We start from the raw sequence: 13,659 nt of genomic DNA, 5'->3' as shown, positions 1-13,659 counted from the left end.
AAATTAATATATTTTTTAAATATCAGTGGGATGTGAATTCCCTATTATCCTCCAATCCAGTAGGCGGCAGTGATACATGTGATTGCAAGACGTTAAAACACCTCATTAGAAGAAGAAAAAGAAAAACGGCATATCTGTTTACTGGGTGTAACCATGGCAACCAGAGGACCCGGACCCGAACTACAGAGACCTGTTTGACTTTGAAGTCATGGCATGACATAAAAAAGAGAAGAAGGAAGCAACGATGCAACACTGTGCATGCAAATCACCGTAAAAAACAATAAAAGAAGAAGAAGAGGAAGAGGAGGACTTGCCGCCTCTGGAACCTTCCAACATCATGATGGAGTTGTCATATCAGTCCATGAAAATCGCTAATCAAGTCCGGGAGGCGGTGAGTGAATAATGTTTTATATCTAGAAAGTCGTTTATTTTTTTAAGTCACAGCAGCACACAGGTTATAAAATGTCACCTGAGTCATGACGTCACTGTGTTATAGATATTATACAGTGTAGCAAACGACAGCTAAATCACTGCAACGGAGCAGTTAGCGGTAAGCAGTTGAGCTAACTGGGCTAAGGATACGGAAAGTCATCAGCGTTTCGTAGTTGCCTAGATACCAAGATATTTGCGGAAATTTGTCGCCCTCTAGTGGCTAAAAACGTTGCTCCCCTTGACAATTTGTCACGCGGGGTGGAAAGGGGATTCAAATATTCCAGTAAATCTACTAAGTAAAAGTACAATTACTTTGATATTTTACTAAAGTACAACTAAAACATGTCTAAAACTACATTTAAGTTAAAGTACTACTACTTTACTTACTGTTAAAACCTGCTCGTTAAAGTGCAATGACCTTGATTGTATTTTACGTGAGTACATGTTAAAAAAAACAGGTCTTAAATGTACTCAGAAGTACTATTACTTTAATGACATTGTAGTGAAGTACAAGTAAAAACCTTGTGTTTTCCACTGTCGTCCAACAGGATGATGTAAAGACTGAGATGAGGAAGAAGAGTCTCCTCATCCTCATTCACCACCACCTGCTGGGACAAGGGTCAGTATGTATGTTGGCTTTGTTGATTTTAAATATTCTCTGAAATAATTCTGTTAATTATTCGTAATTTCGTTACGGTGAGCTATACATCGGCCAGTTCACCCTCAAACAAGAGTTTTCTCTGCCCTCTGTTCTGGTAAAATACAAGCTAAAAAAAAATAAAGTGTGTCTACTTGATGAGTGAGGTGGAGACTTTGTGGTGTTTTCACAGTAAATGCTTCAGTGACAGGTGAAATAACACGAGTATGGATACACCCAGTATCCATTTAAAATGAAAACGTAAATCACCTTCACTCACATCATAAGACAGAGCAGAAACATTTAGTTGTGTAACTGTTTGATCTTTGAAATTGTGTGCCTGTGTGTGTGTGGACCAGCTACATGGACACAGCAGCAGTCTTGGACCAGGAGACGAGTGGGAGTCTCAGGAAGTTTGATGTCTGCGACAACATCGACCTGGAGATGGTGCTGATGGAGTTTGAGAGCTATCAGTACGTCAAATTCCAGAAATATCCCAAGCTTATCAGAAAAACACTGGAACCAGGTACGTGACCACCACTCAGGCATTGAGCAACATACACAGTTGGTGTAGTTTAGTTTACTTTATTACATCATAACAGCAGCTTCCTGTCACACATCCATTCATTTGGACATCCTAAACAATCCCTTACTTTAACCATAACCAATTAATGCCTAACCCTAACTTAATCAGAAGTCAAAATCTTAGCCCTAAACTTAACCAGTTCCTCAGAAATTAGATTCTGCTTCATTAGAACCAGGTTTTGGTCTCCCTGAGGATGACTGGTCCTGACAAGGTCAGTGTTTATGCCAGAAAAAGTCCTAAAGAGGTGACAAATACAAGTACACATACACATTTTTACACCATATTATTGATATAAATAAAAGTAAGGACACTCACTGACATAATGAATAATCCTAAATGCCACACCCTAATTCCAGCATAAACCTAATTCTAATCCTCAAACCCAGTCTTAACCCTGAAAAAGACCCTTAAAATTTGTGAGGATCAGCAAATACTGTATATCTTCACTTTCCTCTTAATATCCTCGCTTATTATGTTTTTTTTAGTCCACCAAAGATATGCACACACACAAAATTATGTCATTAATGTATCAGATTGATGTTTATGCCTGTTCATTGTGAAATATTTTTTTTTATGGTCACGGTGAAGACCGATCCAGAAGTGGTGGAGTGAAACGGTAAGATTGTTATCTCACGTCCAACATATTAAAGTCATACACCGTCTCAAAGTGTCTACAATTACATTTTCAACACAACATTAGCAAGTGCAATACATGTGAGCCACTTCAAACTATTTCCAATAATCCCTCACCTGGTTTCCTCCATTGATGGATGTCCTTTGCCTCTCTTTGTCTCTCAGGAGTCCCTGTTCAGCCTTGAGGCGTCTTCCCAAAATCAACGCACCCCAGTCTGGAAGTGGATCCAAAAAGACTGCAATCAGTGTATGTACAGCATATACAGCATTAAACATGTCATAAAGCATATTTAAGTCCATTATATTCATTTAATTGAACAACTGTTTTTTATTTTCCAGGAAAATGTCTCATCTGCTCCTCCAGAAATGTCAGACTTTGGTCTCAACGTTACCTCCATCAAAACTGGAACAACGGGGGAGGTCAACATGGTATTATTTATAAAATACACATTTTAGACTTTATTGTAGTGTGATTTTTTGTTTTGTTTTGGGCTTCAAATCTGTCATGAATGAAAACTACACATTTATTATCAATGACAAACTGAAACTGTGTCCACTTTGTTCTTATGTACACAGTACATACACTTAAAAATGACAAAAATAGCATTTTCTAAGGGTAAACTTTTAAAACATGACATTTTTTCTAAACGGCATAACATACTTGTATTGATCTTAGGTTCAGGAACGTCTGCTGAAGCCCCTCAGTGGCTTATCCGCCATGGACGGTGAGATGGCGGAACTGGCCGCAATCATCAGCAGGGTACGACACACACACAAACACACACTTAAATTCGCAGGAACACATAAATGCTCAAACACAAACATATACAGTGCTTAACCAATTTACCAGACAAGAAAAGGTTATTATTTAGTTGGCAAACTAAATTCACCTTTTTATACCCAAATTTGAGTTGGCAAAACTAATTTTTCTGTTCAGGAATGCAAGTAAATAACTATAGTTTTATATCTTGAATCAATAAATAATGAATTATGGTTCTTGTTTGTAAAATGGTTAATTAGAAAATGAATGTATAACAATAACACTTATACTTATAATAATACTTATACTTACATATTTTAGCATTAAAAATATCAGCGGTTAAATAACTTCTACATACTGGTGTATTAATCATTACAGAAACATAAAAAATTATTTTAATCATTACCATTGCTGTTTATTTGGGGCGGCTGTGGCATAAACCTTACATTAGATGCTCAAACTGATATCTGTGATCCCTAATATGTCCACTAGAGAGCAGTAAAAGCTTTGTTGGGAATGAATTGATCTGTTGTATTAATGAAGGCCCATCAAGGCTCAATCTATTTCCCTTATCTGATGTTTCATTCTAAAGGACACCTATTTAAGCCTAAATGCACAAGGAGAGTGTGTGTGTGTGTGTGTATCTGATATCTCCCACATACATCCCTCACTCTGTGTGTGTGTGTGTGTTTGTCCTTACCCCTAAAGGACATCTATTTGCACAGCCCCAACGTGCACTGGAAGGACATCATCGGCCTGGAGGATGCCAAGCGATTAGTCAAAGAGGCCGTCGTCTATCCCATTAAGGTGCGGCCCGCTGCCCGAGCACGTTGGTATTTCAGCGCCGGTCACCCATCTTCGATTCTGAATACATCTCCTTTAAAGGGCTTAAAGAGAAGGAGGGCGACGGGGTCAGGCCAGTTTGTTAGGCTGACATTAAATCTATATCTGGGATAATGTGGCGACGCACACATACACAGATGGATAGACGGCAAACGGAGCGCACGTGAAATGCCATGACAAATTCACATTATAGTTCACAAACCGGCGTTTAAAACAATAATTGTGCATCTGCATAGAAAGATGATTCACGTGCAATTAAAAGGCAAACACATGAGCGACCCACGGGTAAAATACATACATACACATCTATTATCATCACTCAGACCTTTCTCATGATGACAACAAATCAGGACGTCTGCATCCTGTTGACATTTACACACAGAGATGAGGACTGATGTGTCTATCTCCTATTCCACCGCAGCCTTTTATTGAATAACACCGTCCCCTCCACCTCCTCCTATCTCCATTATTATTCATTTCCTGCGATATAAGGTCAGTTTGGCCTTTTTGAGTCAGGGGGCCCTCCTAAAAAAAAATATTCACTCTTGATTTGTGGCGTGTGGTATTTGCAGCACTGACTCAGCGAGCTCTACATTAGGTAAATCAGGTTGCTTTGCACACAGCTCAGCAAGAACACAGAAATGTATGTCACGCTGCCGAAAAGGTGATAACGAGTTCAATAAATTCCTTTCATTCTGACATTTGTTTAGTTTTTCTTTTCACTTTATTTTTATTTCTCTTTTTTTCTGTCTTATTAGCACATTTTTGACACTTTTTTCTCACTGTCTTTACAGTATCCTCAGCTGTTTACAGGCATCCGCTCTCCGTGGAAGGGCCTGCTGCTCTACGGCCCCCCAGGTAAGACCTCCAGTGCTGTATGGCTTTGTCTGGGTCTCTGATAGAGAGAAAACATGTTATTGTTGTTGTCTTAGCATTTCAATCATAACCAAGCTCCTTGTTCCTTCAAACAAGGAGCTCCAATTATGGTGCATTTCATTTACAACGGAAGTCGGACCTGGAAGATGCATCACCTCCGAATTGACATTCTATTTGAGAACTCAGAGAAAACATAGAACCAAACGTATCTCAGATTAGCCACTCGAAAACAGCGCTCTACATCAGGCGTCTCAACCTGAAATGACCTGGGGGCCACTGAGTGTCTCGTTTGGTCAGTAAGGGGCAAAAAAAAAATTCACAGAATTTCGAAATTTCAAATTAAAGTGTTTGTTTTGATGTGGAACGATAAACAGTTCACAATACGAGCATATTAATGACGCAAAATGAGTCTATCAATTGAAAACATTTTTAAAGAAATAAGTCAAATGTTATTTTGCAAACAGTATTTTGTAAATACAAACAGAATATCAACATGTCCATCTGAACAGTACTCTGTGTACGATTCACTTAATGTGAAACAAATGAGACAATGAACAGTAAAAGTAAAGTCATCTACATTTTTTAAACTTGCGTTCAAAAACGTTCAGACCTTTTTTTCCGAGGAACAGTGAGGCCTTTTGGATTCGGTCACGTGAGGCAGAGCAGCAAATTAGCTGAGTTTGACTAACTCTTCTGGCAACTTGAGAGTCAAAATGCTATGAGCTGCGTTATAAGGCGACCACAAAAAAAACTCCAAGTTAAAAAAAAAAAGGCAGTGGGTTCAGAATAAATTGCCTGAACCACTGTTGTCTGTGAAGCCAGTATATCAATTTAACATGTTTTCTGAATCTCTGATGAAGTATCATGGCTTAATACACTATATTTCTTTCATAATGTACCTTTAATTCATGGTTGAAAAGTAGAATTGTGAGCATGTGTTTCACACACACACACACACACACACACACAGGTACAGGCAAGACCCTGCTGGCCAAGGCTGTGGCCACCGAGTGCAAGACGACCTTCTTCAACATCTCTGCCTCAAGCATCGTCAGCAAGTGGAGGGGAGACTCTGAGAAACTGGTCAGGGTAGGTGAGACAAAAGTATATTAATATATAATAATAATGACGATATTAATACAAAGTCATGTAACATACTTTGTGCATCTTTCTGTACAGGTCTTGTTTCTGCTGGCCAGATACCACGCCCCATCCACCATCTTCCTGGACGAGCTGGAGTCAGTGATAGGCCAGAGAGGAGCCGGCATGGGGTGAGCTTTGACCACAAAGTGCGCTAAATGTAGCTGTGGCTGAAGGTTTGGGCGTACTGTACTGTGTTAAAAGTGTTTCTGACCCCATCGTTACCCTGTGCTCGTGTCACTGTAAAGAGCTTTAAATTATTCATGTGCAGTTGATGTAAGAGTGGACTGATTCTTGTTTCTTTCAGAAAAGAACACGAGAGTAGCTACAGGATGAAGACTGAGCTGCTGGTGCAGATGGACGGACTGGTGAAATCAGAGGACCTGGTGTTTGTTCTGGCTGCCTCCAACCTGCCGTGGTAAATACGTGCCTAATAATTTATAATTTGCAAAGAAAGACTTCACTTTTATCAAGTTATTTTCCAATAAAACAAATACAGCATATTAATTTTAACATTGGCTCCATCTTGTGCTAAATCTATAACATAGTAAACATTGAGCTCAGGCTTGACTTAATAAAATCACAAAATATGTCAAAAACCCCAACCACAATTAGATTTTCTGCCCAAATTGTTCTGCTCTTTAATAGATCTGTGCTGTCAACACATTAGTGGAAAAAGAAAAACTTGTTTTTAAACTTCCTACTGATTTATGTCCCCGTCTTTTCACACATTTGGTGAAACAGTAATAGATGTCATTATCATCTTAAACATCCAATTTGAAGCCACTGAGAATCAACATTAAAAATAAATTGCACGAAGAAGCAAGTTGGTGATAATAATGACACTTTTCTTGCATCCTAGAACAGGAACTTACATTTTTATAATTGACGGTAGTTTGTTACAAATAAAGGGAAATAATGGCATTTTAGGGAAACTGTTTACCTGCTGTGTGAACAGGTTTATGCTCTTCCTGCAGGGAACTGGACCACGCCATGCTGCGGAGGTTAGAGAAGAGGATTCTAGTGGGTCTTCCCACATCTGGAGCTCGACGAGCCATGATCTCTCACTGGCTGCCTCCACTGAACTCCACACAAGGAGTGGAGCTACGGACAGAGTTGGACTATGAAACCCTGGCAAAGGTTAGGGTTATTTTTAGCAGTTGATTCCACTTCTAAAGTTTTTTCCACTTCTTGGTGTTTTCAGCCATAGTCTAACTATATGTACAGTCAAAGAGTCACTGCCAATCTTTACACACACCGTTTGCTTCTTCTGCCTCTCTGCAGACATGGACACCAAACCAAGTGACACAAAACAGCTTTTAAAAGTTGTTCTTATTTCTGTTTAATGATCTGTCCAGTGTGTGACCCCGCCTATCGCCGTATTACAGCTGAGATTGGCACAGCGCCCCCACGACCCAGGATAAAGCGGTAGAAAATGGATGGATGTATGGATCTCTCACAACCTACTGTAGTACCTGCATAGCCACCAGGGGGCTGTCGCAGCCCACCGCTTTTGGAATCACCTAAAAATCGTACCCACGCTCAGTAGGAGTTTAAAACTGCGTACTACACCAACAACTGCCCGACCATGTGCCTGCACGTGCCAATCACAGCTGCTGCTGTTTCCTTCAGCATACAGCTCCAAGTTTTTTGGATGTAGTCTGGATGAGTAACTTTAGAAAAAGACCGATAAACAACACATAAATTAATACTTAACTACTGCAGGAAAAACTTAATTCTCTTGTAGACAACACTGCTTTGTTACTCAGACGTCCACACTGTAGCTTTAATATTCTTTTTGGTAATTAAGTTTCAAGCAAACATATCCTTTAAAAAAAATAAGTAATTTTTCAAATTGTCATTTATAGATAATATCTAAATATGTTTAAATTATTATATTATTACTATTATTATTATTATTATTATTATTATTATTATTATAATAAAATAATATTTTGTATCTTATATATGCCAAGGCCTGGCTCAGGGTTCCAATTTATTTTCTGTCTGTTTATGAAAATACAGTCTAAGTACTTAAATCTTTATTGTTGTTTGTTGATCAGAGTTGTAAATTAATGTTTTGGTTGCAGACGATTCTTAGAGATTATGCTTGTTTCATTTTTTCCACTAGCTTTAGTGGAGAAGATCACAATAAAGTGTTTTTTCCTTGTGTTTCAGAATACGGAGGGTTACTCTGGCTCTGACATCCAACTCGTGTGTAAAGAAGCTGCCATGAGGCCAGTGCGCAAGATTTTCGATGTCCTGGAGTCACATCAGCATGGTGAGACGACGACAACATACGCAAACGCCAACAGCTGCTAAATTATGATAAAAATCCACGTTTTAAAACATGACCTCGCTGTCCCTGTCCGTCCACAGAGACCACTGCCCTGCCCGACATCAAGCTGGAGACTGTGACCACAGCAGACTTCTTAAACGTCATCGCACACACCAAACCCTCAGCCCGGAACCTGATGGACAAATACACAGCATGGGAGAGAGAGTATGAGTCTGTCTGACACAGGAATGAAAGTAAACAAGACCAAAAAAAACACTTCAAGAGAGCGCAAACATTCGCCAAGGCTGCGCTGGGCCATAATCTGCATCTCCAAGGAAATGTCCTAAAAATCCAGTGTTTACTTTTTTGAGTTTTATTGCTCATGAACAGACAAACATGAACAAAAACACATATCAAGAAAAAAAACACCCAGATTGTCACGTGTGTTCTATGAACCACGTGCTGATGAGGAAGATGATGTGTTTAGGATGATGAGGATCCATTTAAAGCTCCTTCCTCCAGTGATAACTGTGTGTGGTTAGAGTGTGGTCTTGTTTCTGTGCAAATCAGTGCATTTTTTTAAAAGAAAACGGAATGTTCTGCTGTGACTTATTGCTCATAGCAACTTCTGCAGGATGTGTTCAACAGCAGCCGGGAAGCTATCACAGGTCAGGTGAGGAGGAGGGTTGATTTTATTCTCGTCGCCTTCTCTGTATTTACCTGGAAAAATGACGGGCAGAGACAAATGGAAGGACGTTAGTCACATGACAGTGAGGATGAGATTTGGTTTCATTTGAGACAGAGAGACAAAATGAAATGAGGGAAAGGAGGAAAATAAACTGAAGAAATAACATTCTCACCAGTTCTGACTAGAATACCCAGCATCCCTACATTCTGAGCTCCACTCACATCATCTCTTGCATCCTGGAGAAAAACATCAAAGAGACACAAATCACTGCAGGCAAACAAAACACAATATGTAACATTGCTGTTTAAACCACTGGGTAGTCCATTATGAGTCTTTCGGCTAAATGCAGAGCTGCAAAAAACAATTGTTTTCATAAATCGGTTAATCTGTTGATTACACTATCGGTTAATGAGTAATTGTTTGGTCCATAAAATATCAGAAAATGTTGGGAATTGGTGTTTCCAAAACCTAGAAATGATGATGTTCTTCAATGTCTTGTTTTGTCTACAAACCCAAATAATTGGAGCAAATAAATTCACATTTAAGAAGCTGAGAAATCAGAAAATACTCCAACAGATTATCAAAATAATTGACTATTCATTGCTTCAAATCTTAAGTGTGTAGTCATTGAGGATAAAATATAATATAATAATACATATTACTTACAAGTGTAAAATCACCTGATTTTGGACCATCATCTTTCGAGTTTTGATGCTACACAGGTTCCCCAACACACTTGGTACCTATTCAGCTTGAACTTCACCAATATACTGTATGCTGCTACATTTTACACACTGTACCTTTTAACTCCCTGTTAATAAAAAAAATTAAGAAAAAGACTTACATCTCCTATCATGACCGCTTCATCTGGACTACAGCCTAAATCTGACAGAGCCTGTTTGAAGGAAACAACCAGAGAAGACATGTTTTTAATTTAACAGTTAACAGTTAATTAACTCTGAATCCAATTCAGAAATACTTTTTAAAAATGAATAAAAAATAGAGAGAAAACTTTACAGTTGGTTTAGCAAAGACTATAGATTTATCTGACTTTCTGACCTGTGTGAAAAAGGTCTTTTCTGGTTTTCCCACCACAGTAGCTTTACAGTCTGTGGCATACTCCAGTCCCGTCACAAAGGGCCCTGGACCAAGGGCCAAACCGTCTTTACGTTTGTAGTAACGGGCCTTATGAATGGCAATGAGAGGAGCGCCGTCTAAAATCATTCTGTTAGAGAAATACAGATGTTAAAACAGACTGTGATGACACTGAATACTGAATACTGAAGACTGAATAATCTTATCTAAGAGACAATAAGTGATGTTTCCACATCTTAACTGGAGTCTAAAAATGTCATGTGATTCACCTGAAAGCCTTGTTGAGAGTTTGGTAGTTGAAGTGATCGGGAGCAAGTCCAAAGACAACAGCGTTTGGCTCTGACGTGTCAATACCTGTAGAGACAGAGTGACTGATTATCTAATTATCAGTTCAATATTTTAACTTGACTTCAATCATCAGGTCATATCTAAAGAGACGTAAAAAGCAACCTGCAGTTAAATTAAATATTTGTTTTCTCTTGTTAAAACAAACTAGTTTGGGCTGTGATTTCATTAATTTGGGTAATAACTGACTTTCAAAAGTAGAAAATGGGTGGGAAAAATTAAGACAGTTAAACCATTAACCACTCTTTTTCTCAAACACACTTCACTTTGAACCCAGTACCTGTGAAGTCCTCCAGTGCGCCGTCATCCACCAGCAGCAGTGGCCTGTGTTGTTTCTGCTCTAACAGACTCCTCGCTGCACTCAGAGACGTGAAGATCTCCTTTTCCTGCAGAGTGAAGTTCATTCGACAGAACACGCAAAGACACACACATTATAAGACCTCCACCCTTAAGTTTTTACATTTTTAACCACTGGATCCACAAGACTTTCTGGATCTGTATAAAACTTAACCTGTTTCTAGGTATTATAATCTTACAAAAACATGACAAAATTCATCCTGATCAGTTAAGATGTCGCTGAGCTAATAACATCTGAACTTGTTAAATGGGACTGAACCAAGTTAAATCTAATTTGCAGCCAAATCCATAATCTGGACCAGATACGGAAGAAACTTAGTAGAGTCTGATCCTTGGCAGAGATAAAATCAGCAGAGAAAGTTAAATAACTCTGGCGTTTTACCTGAACGTCAAAGTTGAGACGTCGCAGTCGATCCAGTAAGTGCCTCTTACTCTCTTTGGTCGTGTTGGTGACAAATGTCACAGCGACAGGCGCCTGTCGTAACCTGAGAGCATGAGACAAGAATAATTATACACCTGAAATACTGGGATTTTATCAAGGTATTGTTGTTTCTTGTCCCTGGTTTTGGGGACAAATGTTTCTTACCTGTTCAGCGCGTCCTGTGCTCCAGGAACCGCTGTGTCCTCGATGTGCAGAGTTCCACTCAGGTCAATGAGGACAGCCTTCAGAGCTCGTCTTCCTGCCATGCTGCTGCAGTGAAGATGAGCCCAGCTTAGATTGGTGGCTTTTGGGGGGGACAGTAGCATATGAGCATGTTAGCATTGGTCTCAGATTGACATTCACCACTTTCTATATACACGGTTGGATTAGAGCTTCCTGTACTTCAGTCTCTGATTATGATTTTCTAAACCTCTAAATAAAGTATGACTAAGGTTCACTTTAAATAGAGCTTCACTCAGTTTAAAAAAATAATAATAATTTTAGAGATTACACACATTCGTAATCATAATTCACATCAGTGATGGCAGAACTGATCAGATTACTGCTTTATTCAAACCTACATTGGGACAAACTGACGGGATTATTGACCGGATTGTCTCAAGTATTTATGAGTTTGCTGCCTAGAACACAGATTTTTGTATTTTATTAGTAAATGATTTAGACTGTGATCTCCTTTTATTTAGACATGCTTGGATTTCTGTCATGTAGTTATCAATGTGAGGGCACATTTAATGCTCTTAATGCCCACACAGACACAGACACACACACTCAGTCTGTACTTGTACTTAGTGCAACAAAATCAGGAAACTGTCAGGCATTTATCTGATCAGTGCAGTGATAAATGGCACTATTTTAATGTCGTTGTTTGTTACTGCACTTTATAGCGACATTTATAGTTTATTTATTCAGTTTTTAATTGTGATCAGAGGAGGAAAAGTACTACTACATTTTACATTTTATAGTGAGATCTTGTTGTGAAGAGTTGACCAACAGGGTCAGGTTTTAGAAAACAATCTAGGTAGGTACTAGCACTAGCACTAGTTACTAAATGAATGGATTATTTTGATTTTGTGGTCAAAACAAGACATTTGAGAACATTATCGTGTAGATCGTTCAACATGTTCAGACATTTTAGAGACCAAACAGCTAATCAATTAATCGAGAAAATAATCTTCAAACTATACGATTATGAAAACAACTGTTCAAGGCCGACTGCAAGTCGTGAACAAGTATCTCAATATATTACACTAATTATTGTCAAATATTTTACAGATGTGATGTAGATTTAAAGAGACTATTAAATAAATAGAAATGCAACGTTTTTACTTGTTTTAAACGAGCTTCTGCTCCGTCATTGCTTGAATGTTAGCTTACGTTTTAACATTTCTTAACCGCTGTTACGAGTAAAAACTGTAGCAACACATGATAAACTGTATTTAAAAAAAGCTGTTAAACCTGCAGCTATTTTCACTCGTTAACGAAAAAATGAAACCTTACCGAAGCGAATTCACTTTTATTTCAAACACACTGCTGGTTTCGTTCTATAAAAACAACATGACAACACATTCATTTTAAAATAATTGAGATTTAAATGTGAGGCTAACCTTTAGCAGCAGCAGCCGCCCCTCTGTTTTCTTCTTCGTCGGATACATTTTTGTCTTGTTGTCTTGGTTGTGATCGGTGCTGCCTCCTGCAGGTCCAAACTTGGAACTGCCCCCCCTCTTTACTACAGGAATGTGCTCAAAAGCGTTGTTTTCTTACATTGTTTGGGGAAAAATAACACTTTTAATGTCACTTCTCTTTTAATATCAGTCTTTCTTTTTGATACAGCTCTACCTTTCATTCTCCATTATTCAAATTGTATTCCAATTTGGGTGTTATAATCAGATAAGAGGCTTATTATTCTTACCCACCTAAAGGTGTGTGTACCCACCTATTAAAATAAATAAATTAAAGAGACATATGTGTACAATCCCACCAACAAACTAACCACGAGCAGATGCATCACATTAGTGCATCTCTCTGGTCAGATAGATTTAATAGATTTAATATGGTGGGAGGTATTATTATTAAAACATTAAACCTTCTCTCTCTGCGTGACACCAAAAAAAAAAACATTGATCAAATCCTCTTTTCGCCACGTAGTGAATAACACTGATGTTTTTTTGCTCCTTATAATTTTGTGTCCGTAAATATTATGTAGCTCAGATCAAAACATTTTGATAAAGGATGAAAAAGCCATTTTTTTTATTTGTGAGGACTAAATCTGTTGTTTTGGGGTTATTTCCCTTGAAATAATAAAAACAATTGTAATTCAACATTTTTTCTTAACTTATTTTTAAGTAATCACATTTATTACATTAAACATTATACATTTTCTTTTAAAGTTTTCAACTGGTGAGACTGAGGATTAAATTCACACTAAAATCAAACACTACAGTCATGAAAAAGCTTCAGTTCATGTCACAACACTGTGTTTCAGGGTGTTTAAATGTGTTTTTAAGATCTTCTTTTCCTCTTCATTGTGCATTTGTTTTCATTTATCAA

The 13,659-nt window shown here is 38.2% G+C and overlaps 2 protein-coding genes and 1 long non-coding RNA gene across 5 annotated transcripts; 1 reads left to right on the top strand and 2 right to left on the bottom strand.

Moving 5' to 3' along the window:
• The first annotated feature begins 150 nt into the window (after nucleotides 1-150).
• On the top strand, nucleotides 151-8,435 carry katnal2 (katanin p60 subunit A-like 2). Of its 3 annotated transcripts, none has more exons than XM_044016837.1 (15): nucleotides 151-391; nucleotides 981-1,051; nucleotides 1,429-1,595; nucleotides 2,244-2,271; nucleotides 2,454-2,535; nucleotides 2,628-2,708; nucleotides 2,965-3,048; nucleotides 3,757-3,855; nucleotides 4,686-4,749; nucleotides 5,738-5,856; nucleotides 5,947-6,038; nucleotides 6,215-6,325; nucleotides 6,885-7,047; nucleotides 8,086-8,188; nucleotides 8,287-8,435. In XM_044016837.1, the coding sequence occupies exons 1-15, from the start codon at nucleotides 338-340 to the stop codon at nucleotides 8,424-8,426; spliced, it is 1,458 nt and encodes a 485-aa protein (XP_043872772.1). In that variant the 5' UTR covers nucleotides 151-337; the 3' UTR covers nucleotides 8,427-8,435. The 3 variants fall into 3 exon arrangements, with proteins under 3 accessions (XP_043872772.1, XP_043872771.1, XP_043872773.1); XM_044016836.1 differs by having other exon boundaries at nucleotides 152-391; nucleotides 2,628-2,717; XM_044016838.1 differs by lacking the exon at nucleotides 151-391 and having other exon boundaries at nucleotides 1,000-1,059; nucleotides 2,628-2,717.
• Nucleotides 4,636-6,221, bottom strand: LOC122761634. Its single transcript, XR_006358592.1, has 3 exons — nucleotides 5,926-6,221; nucleotides 5,667-5,847; nucleotides 4,636-4,786 (listed from the first exon to the last, which is right to left on the bottom strand). It is a non-coding gene; the product is annotated as an uncharacterized LOC122761634 (long non-coding RNA).
• hdhd2 (haloacid dehalogenase-like hydrolase domain containing 2) lies at nucleotides 8,412-12,744 on the bottom strand. Its single transcript, XM_044016839.1, has 9 exons — nucleotides 12,717-12,744; nucleotides 11,257-11,395; nucleotides 11,053-11,155; nucleotides 10,594-10,699; nucleotides 10,238-10,322; nucleotides 9,933-10,098; nucleotides 9,718-9,768; nucleotides 9,046-9,109; nucleotides 8,412-8,905 (listed from the first exon to the last, which is right to left on the bottom strand). Exons 2-9 carry the CDS (start codon nucleotides 11,355-11,357, stop codon nucleotides 8,802-8,804), a joined length of 780 nt encoding a protein of 259 aa, XP_043872774.1. The 5' UTR covers nucleotides 11,358-11,395; nucleotides 12,717-12,744; the 3' UTR covers nucleotides 8,412-8,801.
• Nucleotides 12,745-13,659: the final 915 nt, after the last annotated feature.

This window comes from Solea senegalensis, unplaced genomic scaffold (genome assembly GCF_019176455.1).
Source record: "Solea senegalensis isolate Sse05_10M unplaced genomic scaffold, IFAPA_SoseM_1 scf7180000014842, whole genome shotgun sequence".
In the NCBI taxonomy this organism is placed as follows: Eukaryota; Metazoa; Chordata; class Actinopteri; order Pleuronectiformes; family Soleidae; genus Solea; species Solea senegalensis.
This window is presented reverse-complemented; position numbering and strand designations above follow the sequence as displayed.

Excerpts from the sequence above, each read along its gene's own strand:
- katnal2 (XM_044016836.1), top strand. The coding sequence starts at position 338 with ATGATGGAGTTGTCATATCAGTCCATGAAAATCGCTAATCAAGTCCGG. Across the intron at positions 3,049-3,756 it reads TGGCCGCAATCATCAGCAGG|GACATCTATTTGCACAGCCC; the intron begins GTACGACACACA and ends TTACCCCTAAAG. Across the intron at positions 4,750-5,737 it reads GCTGCTCTACGGCCCCCCAG|GTACAGGCAAGACCCTGCTG; the intron begins GTAAGACCTCCA and ends ACACACACACAG.
- hdhd2 (XM_044016839.1), bottom strand. The coding sequence starts at position 11,357 with ATGGCAGGAAGACGAGCTCTGAAGGCTGTCCTCATTGACCTGAGTGGA. Across the intron at positions 11,156-11,256 it reads GCACAGGACGCGCTGAACAG|GTTACGACAGGCGCCTGTCG; the intron begins GTAAGAAACATT and ends TCATGCTCTCAG. Across the intron at positions 9,110-9,717 it reads AAGCGGTCATGATAGGAGAT|GATGCAAGAGATGATGTGAG; the intron begins GTAAGTCTTTTT and ends GTTTTTCTCCAG.